Source organism: Podarcis cretensis, assembly GCF_951804945.1.
Source record: "Podarcis cretensis genome assembly, chromosome: 4".
NCBI classification, from domain to species: Eukaryota; Metazoa; Chordata; class Lepidosauria; order Squamata; family Lacertidae; genus Podarcis; species Podarcis cretensis.
In genome coordinates this window covers 78849003-78869906 of record NC_137173.1, presented here as the reverse complement: position 1 = coordinate 78869906, position 20904 = coordinate 78849003, and the positions used below count along the sequence as shown (strand labels likewise).

At 43.5% G+C, this 20904-nt stretch overlaps 1 protein-coding gene across 2 annotated transcripts in view; it reads right to left on the bottom strand.

Moving 5' to 3' along the window:
• Window positions 1–16759, bottom strand: part of ECRG4 (ECRG4 augurin precursor) — a 34876-nt gene extending 18117 nt beyond the window's left edge. The window contains exons 1-2 of one of the 2 annotated variants that reach the window (XM_079973069.1): window positions 16709–16759; window positions 15790–15936 (exon numbers count right to left, since the gene is read on the bottom strand). In XM_079973069.1, coding sequence (XP_079829195.1) covers window positions 15790–15936; window positions 16709–16744 — 183 coding nt within the window. In that variant the 5' untranslated portion in view covers window positions 16745–16759. Of the gene's footprint in view, window positions 1–13203; window positions 13240–15789; window positions 15937–16708 lie in introns of those variants that run through there. The other variant, XM_079973070.1, reaches the window with a different exon arrangement.
• Between the last annotated feature and the right edge of the window lie 4145 nt (window positions 16760–20904).

The following is a 20904-nucleotide window of genomic DNA, read 5'->3' as shown; positions in this document are numbered from 1 at the left end:
CCATTAGCTAAAGTGGTGCTTCAGGTTAAGAACAGTTTCAGGTTAAGTACAGACCTCCGGAACGAATTAAGTACTTAACCCGAGGTACCAAGGTACCACTGTAAAGTTAAACAGAGTGTTTCAGTCAGCTATATTTGCACCATATTTTGCGTTTTCAGTTCTAGATGTTTTCTGAGTCTGCATCATTATCTATGCTAGTTTAGTTGTAACTCTTTATCCAGAGGCACCAACATGGGGCCGAAGGGGCTTCAGCTCCCCCAATATTTTTGGGCAAGGGGTAGTGCTTCCCCCTATATTGAGGGGGCCACCACCCCTGCTGCCACCGGGCACCCCAGAGCCAGGTGGCGGCTGGGACAGGCACGGAGGGCAATCTCCATGCTTGCTTGTCACAGTAGCAGCCTGGGAGCCCAGGAGCTGGGCTGTGGCAGGGACGAGCAAGCATGGAGATCACCCTCCTTGCGTCCCACCACCACCACTTGGCGCATACCAGTGGCATCACGTGACATGTCAAGTGACCACACCCCCTCAATGTGGAGGACAAATCTTCGCCCCTGGCCTTATCTTATCCTTGGCTTAATTTCTCTTGCAAGAGAATTTTATCACCCAATGGAAAGATGATTAGCATAACACTGTAAAAGAAACCACCACTGAGATCTTTTGCTTGATATTACATGCACCTGTTTACTCAAAACTTTACTTGTCGTCAAAAACTAAGGCTGCTATTTGTTCTGCATATCTTCCCACCCCCATCCTGCCTTGCGTACGGTTCACAAATAACATCTATATTCATTATGCTCTGTACCCAGTGACTGAGCTAGCTAACAGGGAAAGTTATGTTCTTCCTGTTTTCTTAGACTCTCCATTAGTGTTGGCCTGATCCCTTTGCTTCTTTGCATTCCTGTTTACGCAACAGTACTTCACAGCTTCTGGACCAATAACTTAAAACCAGCAGACATTTCTATGGCTCCTTCACTTAGACAAACACACAGAAATGATGAATGTCTTCTTTGTGTGGTTTTGTAAGTTGAGACAACATCAACAGAGATGAGGCTGAATCCAGATTTTAGAGTTTTTCGGGGAACTAAAGGTGGAATGGCAGAATACTTTTGCCCTTGCTGTTCTGTGCCCACTCATCCTGCTAGGGTCTCTGGTAAATGGTTTTCCTTCAAGTGGCTTGGAAGCTGCCTCATCACCTAATACCGAGAGCAAAGTGGACTATAAGCAGCTTCATCCATCACAAGTTTGAAAACCAATAGTCGGAGCAAGCACTGCTTTTTATAAGTTGTGCTGGATGAAAGCTGCTTAAGAAGCCATTTTATTTTCAAGTGAAAAGAAACCCTCCAGCTGCACAGTGGGCTGCAAAACTTAAGGGATGGGGGTTGCAAAAAAAAGGTGGGGATTTGGCTGCAGATTGAGTTCTGCTCCCACCTGCAAAGGCATGCACAGCCTGAGGATCGAGGGGGCAAGCCAAACCCCACTCCCACTTGGTCGATACTAGGCCGGCTCAGCTTTTTTGCTGACTCATTCCAGTGGTTTTTCCTGAATACTTCTAGTGGGCAGAAGGGGAAGGGTTGGTGCCAACAAGGTGATGCTTCTGCTATTACTCCAACATCATGGGGGTTTGGATAATCAATCAATCAATCAATTAATTAATTAATAATTTATTATTTATACCTCAACCATCTGGCTGGGCTTCCCCAGCCACTCTGGGCAGCTTCCAACAAAATATTAAAATGCAGTAATGCATCAAACATTAAAAGCTTCCCTAAACATGGCTGCCTGCAGATGTCTTCTAAAAGTCTGGTAGTTGTTGTTCTCTTTGACATCTGGTGGGAGGGCGTTCCACAGGGCAGGTGCCACTACCGAGAAGGCCCTCTGCCTGGTTCCCTGTAACCTCACTTCTCGCAATGAGGGAACCGCCAGAAGGCCCTTGGCGCTGGACCTCAGTGTCCGGGCAGAACGATTGGGGTGGAGATGCTCCTTCAGGTATACAGGACCGAGGCCATTTAGGGCTTTAAAGATCAGCACCAACACTTTGAATTGTGCTCAGAAATGTACTGGGAGCCAATGTAGATCTTTCAAGACCGGTGTTATGTGGTCTCGGTGGCCACTCTGCCTATCCAGGTTGTCTCTGTTTATTTGTTCATTTCTCCTTTCTTCTGTTATTCTTTATGCAAGGCTAACTGCTTTGAAGTATTTATTCTTCCTCAAGTGCCTGGGTCAGTATACTTGCTAAAATAGGATGGGTTTTTTTCCTTTTAAAAGTTTTTTTTTTTTAACATACTTTAATTTTTATTTATTAAATTTGCATACCACCCTTCATTCGTAGATCTCGGGGCAGTTCACACAACATAAAAATACAAGGTAAAAACACATTAAAAATATATATAAATCAATACCCCCCTCACTTCCCACAAACACATTTGAATTGGGCCCAGAAACTAACTGGCAGCCAGTGAAGGGGGGCCAGGATTAGTGCAATATGCTCAAACCGTCTTTCCCCCCGCAAGCAACCTGGCCACTGAATTTTTTGCCAGCTGAAGCTTCTGAACACTCATCAGAATGTATAACACATTGCAGTAGTCTAACCTAGAGGCTACCAGAACATAGGCAACATAGGGGCACAATAGGGCCACCAGCCCAAGCTGATGGAAGGCACACAGCCCCACTTTAAAACTCTGAAGCTGAGTGCTTACTGTGTTGCTTTTTTAATTGTATAGAGGCTCATGTATACAACAGCAGCAATTTTTACTCAACTATTGCTGCTAGATTGGAGAAAATAATATACAGAGTGATTATATTTTCATAATATGTTATGATTCTGTTATGAGTCTGCTGTCCCGTGAAAGCTCAAGCAACAAAACCTGACAATCTTTGTTTTTTAAAAAGTAACTTATTTAACCTTTCCAGACACAATTTGCAAAATTTCTGATGCACTTGTCCTCTGGGGGCAGAGTAAGATTGTTACTTTCCCTTCCATGCTGCTCAAAACATTTGGAGCGCTACAATCTGGTTTGAAGATGAATTAACTGTGACACGTCTGAAGCTCTTGTTGCCACCACACCATTAGTTTCTGCACACATCTGCTGAGTCTGTGTTACTGCCTGGCTCTCACATTTATCTTCATCTGTTCCATATTCTACAACTCTGGTCATAATGCCAGAAACCATTTTCCAGAACTGTAAACATTTGTTAGCAGACAGAGGACTGGCAAGGCTACATGGCTATGTCGTAGCAGCTATTTCAAGAACAGGGTGCTGCTTTTTAAAAAAACTTTTATTGTATACTCAACCAAGGCATAAATACCAATAATGAAACTGCTTTAAATGGTGCCCCCCCCCCTAATTTCCACATTCAAGAGTAAAGGTTGAATCCAATGCTGCTGTTCTGGTCACTCTCCTGCACAACTCCCGTCTCTTCTCCTGCAGCCTGCCATGCACTCTCAAAATATTCTCCAGAGGTTTGGGGAACCCTCTGGAGAAAATTGGGGGCACAGGGAGAGTAAAAGAGAGGAAAGTCCTTTTATACAAGCAGAACTCTGCTTGCAAAGTATTGAGATACAGGTCAAAGCCCAGACGCTCAAAGAGAAAATAGTGAATTTAATCCTATAAAAAACTCAAGACCAATCCTATGAAGGTTTACTCCATGGGTAGGCAAACTAAGGCCTGGGGGCCAGATCTGGCCCAATCGCCTTCTCAGTCCAGCCCGTGGACGGTCCAGGAATCAGTGTGTTTTTACATGAGTAGAATGTGTCCTTTTATGTAAAATGCATCTCTGGATTATTTGTGGGGCATAGGAATTATTTCATTCCCCCCCCCCAATATAGTCTGTCCCCGCACAAGGTCTGAGGGACAGTGGACCAGCCTCCTGCTGAAAAAGTTTGCTGACCCCTGGTTTACTCAGATGCAAGTCTCAGTTTGTCAATGGGAGCTTACCCTAAGTAAAGCCAATTTTTGTCCACGAGTAATTTATTTAGTAGCATTATTCATGCTGCTTTCCTTATGCCTGAAGAGATCATTATTGTTCCTGGATGCCATTTATATGGTGTTCATTTCAGGAGGAGAATAAGCAGCAACGGGATGTGAATTCTACAGGGGAAATTATTTGAAGCTTGTGCAAATATTCTAGCAACCAAAGACCAAAGGCAGCAAAATACTTTTTTTTTTTTTGCTCACAAAAGCAAATATTTTAAAATAAACAAAATTCATTTTCAGATGATTTCGTCTATCACTATTTGGGTTTTTAATTTTGTTTTGGCAGTTACCCCTTTAGTTATCACAGTGGAGGTGTCTGTCCTGCACTTTAACAAATTGTGCACTTTAACAAGAACTGTGAATGGGTACTGTTCAATTTAACAGGGAAAAAGTGACTTCCCTTATGGAAAATGTGGAGCCAGTTTGGACATAATAGCCAATAAAAGTGAGGGGAAACATTCCTACTTCAATGAAACGGAATTTGGAGGCAGCTAAAGTTATTTTTCTTCTTTTCGTTTGACTTTTGATTACTAAAAAACGTGCTGTATTATAGCACCAGGAAGCCCTAGGCAGGACAGGAGCTGCACTGTGATCTTGACTTCAAGACGTTGCTAGCCTGATACTAAACAGGATCTTAAGCTGGCTTTTACGTGAGTCCTTTGTTTCTGGTCCTGTTCATACCCCAAACATGCCTTCAACTTCTCGTTCCTGCTGAAAACATGGGAGTGTTTTACAAGCTGCTGTCTAACAATGCTAACCCTCTACTTTCTGTGAACTTGGGCTGACTAGGTTCAGCTCCACACCAGGAAGAGGGGAAAGAGCTACTTTCTAAAACAAATCCAGGCTTGACAAATAACTGGACAGCAACATGCTTAGGGAGAGCACTGCAGTGTGTAAGGGCAAGTGCCGTATTTTTTGCTCCATAAGACGCACCCGTCCATAAGATGCACCTAGTTTTGGAGGAGGAGAACAAGAAAAAAATATTCTCTCCCTCTCTGTGCAGCGCCTCTCCAGCAAAGCGAAGTCAGGACAGCAAGAAGGATCTCTGCACAATGAAAGCAGAGCCATTGTGGTGTAGCGGTTAAGAGCGGTAGTCTCGTAATCTGGGAAACCGGGTTCGTGTCTCCGCTCCTCCACATGCAGCTGCTGGGTGACCTTGGGCCAGTCACACTTCTCTGAAGTCTCTCAGCCCCACTCACCTCACAGAGTGTTTGTTGTGAGGGAGGAAGAGTAAGGAGAATGTTAGCTGCTTTGAGACTCCTTAAAGGGAGTGAAAGGCAGGATATCAAATCCAAACTCTTCTTCTTCTTCTTCTAGTCTCTGGGATAGCTGCGCAGCCTGCATTCACTCCACAAGACGCACACACATTTCCCCTTACTTTTTAGGAGGGGAAAAGTGTGTCTTATAGAGTGAAAAATACAGTACGCATCTGTTCAGCCCGACAGGGCCAGACTGTTGATGCCAGTGGCGTGGCTAGCTGCTCGGGTGCCTGGTGCGGAGGTGTGTCCTGCAGCTGGGGGGGGGGTGTGTGTGATCTGCCTGTGGGGGCAGGGCGAGCCTCTCTGACGCTTGGAGCTTTTCCGCCGCCTCCCCCTGAGCTGTAGGGCGACTGAGGGAGAGGCAGTAGGCAGGCGCAAGTCCCTCACTGCCATTTCAGGCAGCGTGGAACCTGCAGCCGCCTAAGTCACCACGTCACTCCTAAAAAGTTTCACGAGCCCTATTTTATTTTATTAAAACTCATTTTTCACACACACCCCTCGGTGATGACAGCCGGGGCAGCCTGCAGCCCCTTCCTCCGCCACTCGTTGATGCACCTTGAGTTACTTTGTGGGAAGTTCCTCTGAACGGCAGCTTTGTAGTGACCACAATGGGTCAGCTGTCAAAAGGACACACTTCAAAAAGCACCAGTGCACAAAAGTAAACTCATTTACTACCACAGGTTCACGAGTCACTTACCCGAAGTGTACAATTTAAGCAGGGCAAGCTGACTTGGGGGGGAGGGGATATGTGGCAGATTCTCCACCTCCTCTTGCATTTCCAGAATAAGAATGTCCTCTCCCATAAAAGCTTGTTTATGGAAATGATGAATCATACTTAAGTGTTCTGGAGCAGCACCTACATTTGTATGCATAAGGAAAGCAAATCAAATAAAGGTCTGCTTCTCTGTGCTGACATCTCTTTTATCTGCCAGTTCCCCGAGCCCATCGGCAGCTCCTTCTTTCCTCCCATTTGAGAGGGAAGATTCTGGTTCTGGCACCAAGACATCAACTGCCAGGAGCCAGAAAAGCCTACATTAAGCACCTCCACATATCTAATATAATGCATCCTTAGGTGTTCCAGTTCATATGGGGTTGAGTTTTAAGTTATTGTTGGATTCACAGGGCCACCCAGTAGTAAAACCAGTAGTAAAACTATGTGGCTCACGCATCAAGAAGCGCTTCACTTTATTACTATAATTTATATAGTAATACACCATTCCATGGGACACAGGTGGTGCTGTGGTCTAAACCACAGAGCCTAGGGCTTGCTGATCAGAAGGTCAGCAGTTCAAATCCTGGCGACGGGGTGAGTTCCCATTGCTCAGTCCCAGCTCCTGCCAACCTAGCAGTTCGAAAGCATGTCAAACTGCAAGTAGATAAATAGGTACCGCTCCGGCGGGAAGGTAAATGGCATTTCCGTGCACTGCTCTGGTTTCGCCAGAAGCGGCTTAGTCATGCTGGCCACATGAGCCAGAAGCTGTACGCCGGCTCCCTCGGCCAGTAAAGCGAGATGAGCGCAGCTACCCCAGAGTCGTCCGTGACTGGACCTAATGGTCAGGGGTCCCTTTACCTTTCTATACCCTTCCCACTCCCTGGCCAAGAGCAGCTTAGATCAGAGGCCCATGGGGGTCATTTAACCGGCCCACAAGTTGCCCCCGAACCAAGCCACGCTAAACTGGCACAGTGCGGCATGGGGACTCACTTCTGTGGTGCTGGAAATTGCATTGCTCAGATGCAGACGATGGAAATGGCAAGCACGCACGCAATCCAGCCCATGGAGGGATTCTGCTGGAGTGAACCGGTCCAGGCGAGGTAAACCTTGCCAACCCCTGGCTTAGATGTACGTTTCTCACAGGGCAAAACCCCCTTTCCCCACCCCTCTCTTGAAATGAAGGGACTTTAAGGCGCAGCTGCTGGTACAGCGCAAAACCCTGCTGGAATGACCTGCCATGGTGAACTATGAAGTTAAACTTACAGATAGGTAGCCGTGTTGGTCTGCCATAGTCAAAACAAAAAAATTTTTTTCTTTCCAGTAGCACCTTAAAGACCAACTAAGTTAGTTCTTGGTATGAAGAAGTGTGCATGCACACGAAAGCTCATACCAAGAACTAACTTAGTTGGTCTTTAAGGTGCTACTGGAAAGAAAAAAAATTTTTTGTTATGAAGTTAAACGAAGAACAGAAAAGCATGGTGAATGCTCAGTTGTAGAGAAATCATTTTACTGGATGCTTCGTATGTTTGTATGAGATCAAAATAACGATAGGTGGAATATTGAGGCCTAAAAAACAATTTTTTGGGTGTGTGTAAAGCAGGTGTCGTGAACCTTTGACCCTCCAGATGTTGGCTGAACTTTAAAACTCCCAGCAGCCTTGGCAACTCTGACCAATGGCTAAGGAATTATGGGAGTTGTAGTTCAGCAACATCCGGAGCATCAAAGGCTCCTCACACCTGGCCTTAAACAATTATTTAACTTTTGGTGGTTATGAGTGCACAGACCACATACAGATCTCTGTCTAAGATGGATTTATCTCTAATGCCAACAAGTGAAAAAGGAACCCTGATGTGTTTATAGATCTCGGTTGTCTTAAGAGACTACTGCCGTACAGAAGATTTGGGGTGGGGCAGCAGGCCTTTTGTTTTGGCTTAAACGTTTGGCCAGCTAAAGCTGCAAAATATGAAATACATCCATTTCCTCTTGCCTATTTTCCTTCTAACAATAGCCCAGGCTGAAGCGCTTGTGTAATAGAGAGATTGCTATTCAGAAAAGGAAAACTGGCCTTGCTGTCCCTTCCTCCCATGAACGCATTATTTTCGGCCCTGCTTCCAAGCAAACGCGCGGCCCCTCTGTTGCCCGCTGAACAAAGCTCTTGGTGGATTATAAAGCCATAAGTGTGTGCGGCTGTTCTACATTGTTTTATTCAATGCCTGGTGCTCTTCTGACAGCCTCGTTCGCTCGCTGCTGCACATGAAAGAGCTGTTTGTGTCCCTGATTCCTCCAAACGGGGTCAGAGCCTGAAGCAGCTATGTGCAATCGCTAAGGTGCCTCACTCCACTTCCTGATACTTCTCCGTCAGCAAAAGTATTTACCACTGCTTTCGCTGTTCCACTTAGCTCTCAGTGTTTTTGCCAACAAATCCTTTCTTTGTGCTCTCTTTTAACGGTGTGCTCAGAATTGTAATTCAGAGATCATAAACCCCACTTTCAAATCTCAGTTTAGCTATACAGTGGTACTTCGGGTTACAGATGCTTCAGGTTACAGACTCCGCTAACCCAGAAATAGTACCTCGGGTTAAGAACTTTGCTTCATTTCTGTAATCGTGCAGCGGCGGCAGCAGGAGGCCCCATTAGCTAAAGTGGTGCTTCAGGTTAAGAACACTTTCAGGTTAAGAACGGACCTCTGGAATGAATTAAGTCCGTAACCTGAGGTACCACTGTAGCTCCGTGCTCTCTATATGATTGCAGACCGTCCAGGTGTCCCAGTTTTCCAGGGACAGTCCCAGATTTACAGAAACTGTCCCCAGTTTCTGATTAGGTTTCGGACTGTCCCGCTTTTTCGCAGGACGTTCCTATTTCAATCAGAGGATTGTCCTGGCATCCACAAGGCCTGCCCCCACTCCAAAATTAGGCTTTAAAGAAGCATTATGTTGTAGACAATAAGGGCGTTTTTCGTGCTGAATTACATGCTACATGGAAATGTTTGTATTTAAATCCTGACAGCTGCTTTTGGAGCAGAAGAGCAGAGAGGAAGGCAACTTCCCCCCACTTAACTCTTCTTTCATTACAACTGCATCAAGCACTGCCTCCGTCCAACAACAAAGCAGGATTCTGGATGCATGCTTAACCTCACATAAAAAAGTGGGGTTTTATTTGTGCAAGTTTGTGTGCAATGCCTTGCTTTTGAGAAGCTCTATACTGTGAATGTAGCAAGTGCTGGATAGCAGTCAACATGACCACACTGCAAAGCACATTGCCTGCTGATATCTGCTATAAAAAGAGGTGAAAGAGTGGGTCAGGCTGTATTCTTGCACTTCCCGCCTCCCCCTGCCACTGAGACTCATTTGCAAACAAGAGAGACATCCAAAACGCTCTAGAACAGGAATGGGAAACCTGTGTGGCCCTCCATCCCTGTCCATTATTTATGTAGGCTGGAGCTGATGGAATTTGGAGTCCAGCAACAGAGGCTTCAGCTGAGCTATCTCTTAAGCACCTTAGTCACTTGTGTCTCAGCTTGAAAGATTGTGTGCCTGCATGTTTGCATGTCCACATCACTGACTGGGCAAAAGTTCAGAAAGTTCAGAAACCATGAAGCCCTCCAAACAGATGCTGACTTGTGGTCTGCACAGACCGCAACAAGGCAGGGCTAATAGACCATTTTTGCATAAACAGGTGCCCATAATTTAATTTCACACTGTCTGTTTTGATGCCCGAAGTTCTTCAATCAAATTTTATGCATGCCAACATCAACTTACGCTGGTTTAACCACCAACATTTCCCCTTAAAAATAGCATTTGATGCCTCCCGGAAAATCCATCATAGGACCCTCAACACTCTGCAGCTCCCAAGGAAAACTGAAGGGGCAAAAATTTCGAAGAGCCAAGCTGGTTTATAAACACCAATTCTCAAATAACTGTTTGGAGGCCAGAATATTTGCCCTCTCCCACTCTCTAAGGCAAAACACTTGCAGAACCACATCTGGTAAACATTATCTGAGAAAGGCTGGAGAACCTTGATCTCAGAAGGACCTTCTTGACTTGCCTATTAATGCCAGGTCACCCTTCTACTCATTAGAAAATGAACAAAAACGGTTATAAGTCTGAATATTTCAACTAGCCCCATTGAGAGATCATTACACAATCAAGATAGCGCTCATCAAAGGGGAAAAATAATATGTGTTTAATGCAGGCATGAAGGGAGGACAATAAGTCTAATTAAATGTTGAATTCAATGGTTAAGCACCTCAAAAAGAGTTCTTTCTCACCCTAATAACACTGTGATCTTAATAAATTGAGAGTTCAACCCCTCAGTTTATTTAATGCTAAGCATTTGCTCAATCCATACTAAACCACCACCATCACAAACACAACAACACTGTATGTTAATCTCCTGGTTAAAAATGGCGAACGAAAGCTAGCATTAGGCCACAAGGAATAATTTATTGCCTGTATAATTTGTCCTTGCTTTAGTACAATATTTCATTAAAGACCTATTTATTCAGAAGCGGCTCAGCATAAACCAAGTCGTTTTCAATTGCTCATGTAAAAGCTGGCCTAACTTCAGGAAAAAAATAAAATCTTTTGACCTTTGTAAACACATCCGAGCCTCCCTTCCCCTCGCCCCTCCTTCTCTTCCTTTTGGCAACGAATTTCCAGTGCAGCTAAATAAGAATATTTGAACAGTCATTCTTTGTAAGGTGCCATCTAAGCTTTTAGCGTTTCTAACAGTTATCATAGCTCTATTCATCACACTGGAAATAGTGTGCAGATTTTTTTTTTTTTAAAGGCTGTGAAATAATTTACAGGGATTAATCAAATCACTGCAAAAAAGGGGGGAAAGCTTGATTAATCCCAGCAGGGGAGGTCTACCTTCATGTATGAACCTGCCTCGAAGGAGGGGGGATTTGCAGTAGCAGCCAGCAGATCATTTGAGTTTGCTCGAGTTTGATCTGCACTTTATCTGAATTTGAATGTTTCCGATACTTATGGAGCATACAAGCTGGTGAACATAGGCTTGACTTCTGAGGTTCTGTAATGATTTACAGCATCTGATCAAAAGCCTGGACTTAGTCCAAGAACGACTGATGATGGTTCAACATTAGGTTTCTATTTCTGAAATCAAGGATGTGAATGGACAGTAATAAATGGCTCTGTTGCAATAGGAACTTGACATTTTTCAGGGCAGGATAGAGTTCTATGGTTATCGTACTTCTTGCTCTTAAAGAAAAAACCCTCTCTAAATATTAGAGAAGTACAGAATAATAATAATTAGAAAGATGGGAGTGTTGTTTTTTTTAAAAATGGGATCACTGGAAATTTGATTCAATTTGCAATTTAAAGGCAAACTTACAGAATTTGCACTTCCAATACAATATGCAAACCAAAACACAGCTATCCTTCAAAATCCACACTTCCCCAAATTTTGTAGCACAGATCTCCAGCTAAGAAATGTGCAAGAACTTCATATACTAGGGTAAAATGTGCATATAAATGCATTTATTAGTGAAAATAAATATCCCAGAACACATTGTATTAGGCAAAATTGCTTTGTAAAACTGATTATTAGGAAAAGTTGCATTCAACATGTATATATTAGGAGATAATATGTTTACTTATACCTATTCATATGCTTAATTTGAAGTTTTTGATCATTGCAAAAGAAAAAAAGTAGGAGTGCAGTTGTCCTGGTCTTCAGTGAAAAATGCTCTATCACAAAGTAGGCAGTATCTCATGAATTTCAGCATCTCAAGGGCAGCAGAAGACCAATTTGCGTTTGATCTTGATGGTAGTTGTTGAGCAAATACTACCCTTTGTGAGACAATAACCGGACTGGCCTTCTAAGCACTCCCTATTTCATACCGCTTCTTTAAAATTATAATATTTGTATTATAAGACAGAGGCAAAAAAAATTCATTCAGGAAATTGAGTTATGCTGGGGGAAATTCCAGGCCAAAAGTTGCATCAGCTGCTGAACATTTGATACTGATACAAATGAATTTAAATATTTCACCTGCTTAATCTATTTCTCATGTAAGTATTTGATTTTGGGTGCTGTGAACTTCCAGCACTTCACATAGCTTCTACCAACACAATTAAAAATACAAACACAATAAAATACACAAAGCCCTTATAATACTGTTAAGTGTTCCCAGTCATAGAGTTGCGAGTACCATTGTCGGGTTGCTGAACATGCAGAGCTCAGTGAGGTGGGAGGCCAAGCAACCAGAAGAGTCTCGGAGGTGTACTTGCCTGGAGGCAGAGGCAGAATCTGAAGTCAGGTCCAGTCCTAGGGCCGAGCGAAAGGCAATCCCAGACAGTCCAGGGGTCAGGGAATCGAATGACCATGGGATCAGGGCTCAAGACTAGCAGGAAACAGCAAGCTAGGGCCTGGAACTTACAACTGTAATTACCAGCACCTGACTGCGGCTGGAAGCTCTGCTTGAGAAGGCTGAAGCCAGTTGGTTTTCATCAGTGTCCTCTGTGTCCTTGAAGGCTGATCAGCCACAGGTGGAGTCACTCCACCTTCTCCCCCATTCAGGCTGCTGTTCAGCAGGATACACTGAACCCACTGACACCTAGCACACACCTTGGGTGAATGAATGAACTTTATTTGTGTCAGCCATCGGCCATAGCAACAAATGAACATTGCAATATACACAGAACAGATATAAAAGTCGATTATATAAAACACAGTTTAAGGACCTGAATCAGCAGTCAAATAGTGGACCTCTTGATCTGCCACGAGAAAAGATACTGTGGCAGAGGTTGGGTGACCCGGACTGGACAATAAAAGAGGGGTGATAATCTCATTCCTCAATTCTTTATAAAGAGTGCAAGCCAGAAGGGCATGCACCACTGATTCGGTACTGCCATCTCCACAGGGACATAAGTGTTTTCCGTGTGGATCTGTTGGAATCGTCCCTCAAGTACAGCCGAGGGCAATACATTCAATCTTGCGAGGGTAAAAGCACGTCTATATTTTGGAATTGCTAGTTTATGCAGATAGGGTGCCAGAGAATCAAAATTGGAAGGTGGAAAATAGTCATACCTTGGACAAAATTTCCGTATTGTGGCCAACTTGTTCTGATGCTTGATATCATTTAGGCACTGGCCTTGGGTTTGGTTCTCCTGCAATGAAGGTCTTTGGAGGCCAAGGACCATAATGTAAGAATCACACACACACACACACACACACACACACACACACACACTTATACAGGCTGGGCATAAGATGGAAGGCTCACAGTATTAACTCACCATTAGAAGCTGTTCCCCCATTCTAGATGGAGCTTTGGATTTTGCACAGAGAGCAAAGCAAGCTACAGGGTCATTTCCATCCCACTTCCAAGAACCGTCAGTCCCTTTTGTTTTGTTTCACCCACAGACACCTTGATGATATCTCCTTTACTCAGGGGAGAGAGTAAGAAAGACACACTCCTTTCCAGAAGAATCATTAGCTCCTATGGCAACAAATCACCTGTAATGGGCCATCTTTTTAGTGAGGCAGAGGTCAACTCTCCCAGCAAAAAGGAACATACCAAGCTATTTACTTAACAAAAGAAGCCAGCCTGCCCATCTTTTTTCTTTTTTTAAGAGGCAATCCTCCTTTTATACGTACTCTGAACGCAAACAGCTATAAAAGTACAAGGCTGGAAGGGACCCTAAAACTCAATTTAAGTCTCATTAGAACAGATTCCCTTAGAAATTAAGTTCAAAGAGTTAACATTAAGTACGCTCAGAGTTTTTGGCATGTCTGTTGGGATTCCTTCCCAACAAATCCCAGCTACACTCTCTTACTGAGCAGCGCTAGTCACAAATTGCTTTGAAATAGTCTTTGGTTTCAAAAATGGCACCCAAGAAAGGCCAGCTCAAAGCTTCCATGTGCAGCACTAGATTCAGCACATGCACACAAAAGCTTATACCAAGAACAAACTGAGCTGGTCTCTAAGGGACGTGGGTGGCGCTGTGGGTAAAACCTCAGTGCCTAGGACTTGCCGATCGTATGGTCGGCAGTTCAAATCCCCACAACGGGGTGAGCTCCCGTCTTTCGGTCCCAGCTCCTGCCCACCTAGCAGTTCAAAAGCACCCCTAAGTGCAAGTAGATAAATAGGTACCGCTTTATAGGGGGAAGGTAAACGGCATTTCCGTGTGCTGCACTGGTGCTGGCTCGCCAGAGCAGCTTCGTCACGCTGGCCATGGGACCCGGAAGTGTCTTCGGACAGCGCTGGCCCCCGGCCTCTTAAGCGAGATGGGCACACAACCCTAGAGTCGGACACGACTGGCCCGTACGGGTAGGGGTACCTTTACCTTTACCTTTAAGGTGCTACTGGACAATTTTTTAATTTTTTTTATTTCGTGTGCGGTGCTAGTTGTCCTGTTCTTTGGATAGGTACTGGGTAAGTATCATGGATGAGGGACCTGTGGCCCTGCAGATGTTGCTGTACTACAGTTCCTATCAGCTCTGATAAGTAGTTATGGGAGTTGGAGTCCAACAAGGGCCACACATTCCCCATCCCTGGTACATGAGGAGCATGACTGGTGCAGGATTTACCGCATTATCTCACCCACTAATTATACTCTTTCTACTAATGAATGTAAAGGGAACAAACTGTTACTACCTCTTCTTAATCAGAAAATCAAAGCACTGTGGGACGGTAGAGCTTATCCGTCTTTGCTTTGTTTATACCAACTTCTTACAAATTAGTGAAAGGTCGTGCCCGTTTTAACAAAGCTGGCAAACTTAGCATCCCAAGACGGCAGTCCCCCCCCCCCCTTATCATTGCGTTTTACTGATCTATCTTACTGATGACTGTGTTCTGTTTATTACAAAGTTGTCACTTGTTCCTCTTGCATGGGTATCGCTCTCCCTATAGCAAACTGAATACAGTGGACGCTTGGGTTGCAAACGTGATCCATGCGGGAAGCACGTTCGCAACCCGCAGTGTCCACAACCCGCAGTGCCGCATCGGCACATGCGCGGGTCACATTCTGATGCTTCTGCACATGCGTGGTTGCGATTTAGCGCTTCTGCGCATGCGCAAGTGCCAAAACCCTGAAGTAACCCGTTACGGTACTTCCAGGTTCGGCGCAGTGCACAACCCAAAATCATGCAACTCGAAGCATCTGTAACCTGAGGTATGGCTGTATAATCAATCTCATGTAATAGACATTACAAGCAGTGCTATTTTTCTAGAAAAAGAACGCCATGAACGCCTCCTTTGTTCTCTTAGAATGGCAATGGTGCCCACCTGAGAGGTGCTGGAACTGAGTTCTGGCAAGTTCTGACTGACAAAAAGCCCCGATTACAAGACTCAGAAATCTTTACAGAATTAAAGACATTGAATTCTGTCTAAACACACACACACACACACACACACACACACACACACAGCCCTATTCCCCTCTGACTATTCAAGGGCACATGTGTTAGATATACAACAATGATGATCTATTGAAAGAATGCCATCCATAAAGCCCCCGCAGTTAAGTCAGTGGAGGGGAGGGCGAAGCCAGTGTTGACTAAAGAGGCATCTGCTTTTCTCTCTGCATAGAACTTGCTGCTAAATCTCCCGGGGATCCGAGTTGAATGACATCCAAGGACAGAAACAATCACTGTCAGAGTTAATGGCTATGCATCTGCAATTTAAAAAAAAAAAAGGGGGGGGGACAAGCTTCTGCAGTGCACAGCCCTGGAAGGTTACAAAAAAAAAAAGGTCTGTTGTTTAAAAGTATTTATTTGTGCCTTAACGACACCCTCTGTGCCTAATCCAATTAGTAAAAGAAGACGAGGCTGTATCATTAAAGATGATCTCATTAAAAAAAGGACGCTAGTAGGAAGCTTACTTGCATATAAGGCGGCTGTAAATCTAAGCTCCAGTATAGCCTGACTTCCAATGGTGTTTGCTCAGCACATTTTAGTAAGCTGTGATGGAAAGCCAGCGTTCCCAAGGTCCAAATTAATAAAGCAGATGAAGTCATGCATTCCGGATGCTGCATGAAAAAGAGGGGAGGGAGAGGCGGAGAGGCGAAAGAGAGAGATGATTCAGTGTCCTAATAAAATTATACAATTTTCCATCAAAAACTCAATACATGAAAACAGCCTAACAAAATATTTATGGGCTACCTTGGAATATCGTCCGGACTAAGCTATAGCAGAGGGTGCTGGGAAAGATCCACAGTCTTCAGAGGATTTCAGATTTAAAAGCTTTCCGGACAAAAGCAATACTGTAGAGGATTTCAATTTTTTTTAGTGCTTTACTAGCAATAGCTCTGATCCAGAGCTGGAGGTGCGATGCCTGAGGGAGGGATAGCCTTATTGCTTGTGCAGGAGGATAGACAAGATTTGTGCTTTGGGGCAGAGCTTAAGAACACATTTTTAAGAGGTGTGACAAGAGGTCAATGGCGCAATTTACGAAGTCCTAAGTTTCTTGAGTGTTCAAAGCCCTTAACACACATTTATGCAACAACGGCCGTCTAAAATAGGCCAGTCTTCCTATTTCAGACAGAGGGTAAAGCCAGGAGAATAGTGCCTTGCTTAAAAGCCACCTAGCAAGTTTGTGACTGGCATTAAGATTTGACGTGGGCGTGTCTTGGGTCATGCATGTAGCAATGACACTATTCCAGCTTCCAAGTATCTGCATAGACGGACGATTACACGCTTCAGTAATACAACCTTGCAGAGTCCTGAAAAGGTAAAAATATATACATTAAAACATCTCTGAAATTAGGACACAGACGAGAGCTGAGGGAAGTTGAGACTCACCAGTGTCTCAAGAGGCACTAGCCAATATACGCCCATGACAACTGCACAGCCACATTCCATATAAACACTCCCTGCCGTGATGGATGGTGGAAGAACCCTTGTTTCCAAGCAACAGAACACCACTTTTAAGTGCTTAAGGGGAGGGAAGAGAAGCAAATACACCTAAAAAACAAGAATCCCAGAGGTACTTTAGCGAAAGACCACCCACATTTATTGTACACCAACATTTTATCTGGGAGGCCTTAGTCGAGTCGGTTATGGAATGTCTGAGCTAAGGCTGCTGCAACCTACAAACTATTAGCTGCCTTAAATTGTCAACATTACTGACAGAAAGGCAGGATATGTATTTTGTTTTTTTTTAATGATCAACCAGTGGTCTGAAAGGAGAAACTATGATGCTTAAGAGATTGATGCCTCCACCACGCCCTATAACAAGAAAAAGACTCACCTGTGGAGAGGTTAGAAGCACTGGCTTCTTCTATTAGCTTTTTTCTCTAGCATTCCACAAGCCTTTTATAGATCTTCTTGCTAGCACAGTGCGCCGAATAACTCATCAAATAAAGTAGAATCCAAATGCACTTCTAACTCAAATGTGTATGGCCCAGCAATAATGTTGTTGTTGATGACGAGGACGATGACAATGTTGTTGTAGTAGTAGTAAACTAAATTTGTATACTGCCCTTCATTTGAAGATCCCAGGGCAGTTCGCAAGAGACCATCCAATACTTTAAAAAAATGATGTAGTTTGCTAAATTTGCAGTTGGAACGTGTTAAAAGAATTGCAAGGAGTTTCTGAATTAATATTACAATTGAATTGTTATTGCAGTATGAATTGTTTTTGACTACTGTGGCTTAGCGTTGAATAGTATCCCAAATTTTATAAAATACAAGTCAAACATCTCAGACTTTAAACGACACTGTGGACTTTTAAATGAAGGAATCCTGCTTTTTTATACACATACATTATAGGTTATATAATCCCAGATATTCTCTGGCAGGGTTGGGGACTCCCTCCGCTTGCCCTCTTTTCAGGTATGCAAAGTATGCAATCTTTTTAATTGAACAATCATCTCTTGGCAAGTGGACAAGCTTAAGTAATTCACAGAGCTGCAGCCTTCCATTCTATCTTGAAAAGAGCAGAGTGGGGGGAATCAGGTGGTTTGCACATATCAGCCAACTGTGGCTTTGGGTCATAATCAAGAGACAGCAACACTTGATCAATGTGTACAATGAATTCCACCTCTTCCCCCATGAAGAGTTAGATCCTCCTCTGTACACGTTCCAAGCTTGTCAATATCCTTTGTAAACTGTGGCACCCAGGACTGGACACAGTACTTCAGGGGCCTGACCATGGCAGAATAGAGTGGTACTATTACGTCCCTTGATCTGGGCGCTAGACTTCTGTTGATGCACACCTTCAAGTTGTGTATTAAAAAAAAGAAAGAAAATCAGTTGAGATTCTGCCAACTCACAAAAGGCTGTAAATATTTTCATAATGAGATAAAATAATGTATTTGGACGAAACTTTCTAAGTCACAGGTGCAAAGGGATGGATCAATTGTGGAATTCCTTGTTTCCTTAGCCATTTTCTTTTTAATTTATAGAACTCTCTGAGCAATGCATTTAAATGAAAATGAATAATCGCCCGCTTAACAGAAGTCATTAATCCCCTTTAAGTGCATTCCTGCATTAATCTATTACCATGCATTTCACAAGCTTCAGAGCTAAAATAAATGTTTGATGTAATGTGTGCTACCTACTCTGTTTTAATTAAACAACCTCCTCAGCCTTAGCTGGTGAAATATGTCATTAGTCAGTAGCACATTCATCTTCAAGGAGAAAGCCTTTGAGGGCTGCCTGATAGATACACTTCTGAAACAGTGGGAACTATCAGTTAAGCCTTCCCAAACACTAATGTCCTTTAATGCAATGTGAACTGGTTTCCCTCCCAACTCACCTTCGTTCTGGGCGCAATTAACCAACATGCCATGTTCCTCTTCTCCGAAAGGCAGAAACAAATGATCACTGGAAGCATTTATAAGCTTGTCTTGGGCCTATGACTATGAGGTATACTCCATAACTATCCCATTTATTACTGAAAGTCTGTGGTTTCTCAACCAAATTGCCTTTGAAAGACGCAAACTCTTCCTCAGCCCTCAAAAGGTCCATCTCCTTTGCACCGTGGTTGGCATCTGTCTGTCTTGGGAAACAAGACAAACCCTTTTTCAAACCAACTGTGGGCTGAGTGGGACTTTGGCCTGCAAGATTTTGCTGCAGGTTCCACCTACAACACCATTTAAAAACAGTGAGCTGACAAGAAAATGAAGAAGTGTGCATGCACATAAAAGCTCATACCAAGAACTAACTTAGTTGGTCTCTAAGGTGCTACTGGAAGGATTTTTAAAATTTTGTTTTGACTACGGCAGACCAACACGGCTACCTACCTGTCCTGAGCAGCCTAAAACAAACACCTGTGAGTTAGCAAACAGAAATTTTCAGGTGCGCATTTCTCCAGACAAACATCCAAGAAATTCAAAGTATACTTTAGCAAGTTCACAATATGTTATTGCCTTCTGGCCAGGGAGGAGCTACAGCTGTTGGCTGCAAGTTTCTAGATTTGTAAAGGGAACAAGGGAAGACTTCCTGCCATAGGCTGGAATTAGCTCCAGCTGTTCTCTCGTCTCAAAGGATTTTGATGAGAAGTGCAGCCTGGTACGAGACCAGGGAATGATGACGACGGCAATGGCAGGAAATGCTTCCTGAATAATCCAGGCTCTCTATAGCCAGTATGGAATTTCTGTCCTAGCACAAGACATGAGTGTGGCTTTATTTCTTTTGTAAACTATTTTTAGGGGATTTTGGAGCCATGAAGCAGGATGTTATTTTACACACACACACACACACACACACACGAGATAATATCTTCAAGTAAATTCTGGATTCTGTATTGATTTCAAGATTCTGTGTTGACGAGTTTATGGAAACGGACACATATCGAGAAGATACTTGCCCTGTTCATCTTGGGTATGCTCCATAAAGTCATGGCAACCTCACTCTAAGTTTGCAACAGTAGAAAAATGTGTATTCCAAGTGATCAAATTTATGCATTTTGAGAAAATAAAAGTTTGTTTCAGGATTTCTTGTACACTAAAACAAGTTGGGTCAGCACTCCTCAGTATTCCATTTGTTTCTGGTGGTTACCCGATATCTGTCACTGCTTCTGGAGGGTATGTAGACATTTCTGTAAGCCTTACAATGTTACTCTTCGCTTTCAGACATTTAATCAAGTTGCATACAGCAATTACTCATATGGTAGCAATCTTCAAGTATATAAAGGGCTGCCACATGGGAAATGGAGCAAGCTTTTCTCCTGCTCTGGAGGATAGGACCTGAATCAATGGCTTTAAGTTACAGGAAAGGAGATTCCGACTGAACATCAGGAATTTTCTGATGGAAAGAGCTGTAAGACAGTGGAATGGTCTCCCCTCAGAAGGTGGCGGACTTTCCTTCCTTGGAGGCTTTTCAGCAGAGGTTGGATGGCCATCTGTCATGGATGTTTCAGCTAAGATTCTTGCATTGCAGGGGATTGAACTAGATGACCCTCAGGGTCCCTTCCAATTCTAAGATCCAACGATTCTATTCAGTGGTACCTCATGTTACAGACGTTTCAGGTTACAGACTCCGCTGACTAACTAACCCAGAAATAGTACCTCGGGTTAAGAACTTTGCTTCAGGATGAGAACAGAAATCGCGTGGCGGGAGGCCCCATTAGCTAAAGTGGTACCTCAGTTTAAGAACAGTTTCAGGTTAAGAACAGACCTCCAGAACAAATTAAGTTCTTAACCCGAGGTACCCCTGTATTGTGCAACAGTGCTATCATTGCAATAACTGCTATAAATTATATACATGCCATTATACATCAACATTGCTGCTTTTGTGTCATTTTGCAATGTAATACAATGCCCATTTTCCTTGTCAAATTCACTTTGCACCCATTAAGTAAAACCAAGGTTAGATCTTTTTGGAAATTGGTAGATCATCACTTCTGAGGAATGCAAAGAGGTCCCTTCACCTTAATTCACAGAAGAAGAAAAACAACATTTCATTTCTCATTTTCACAAGTAATGTAAGGAAGCAAATTTGTCCAGTAAATTGATTTTTTGATACAAATTGCTGTGGGAGGGAGCTTGAGAAAC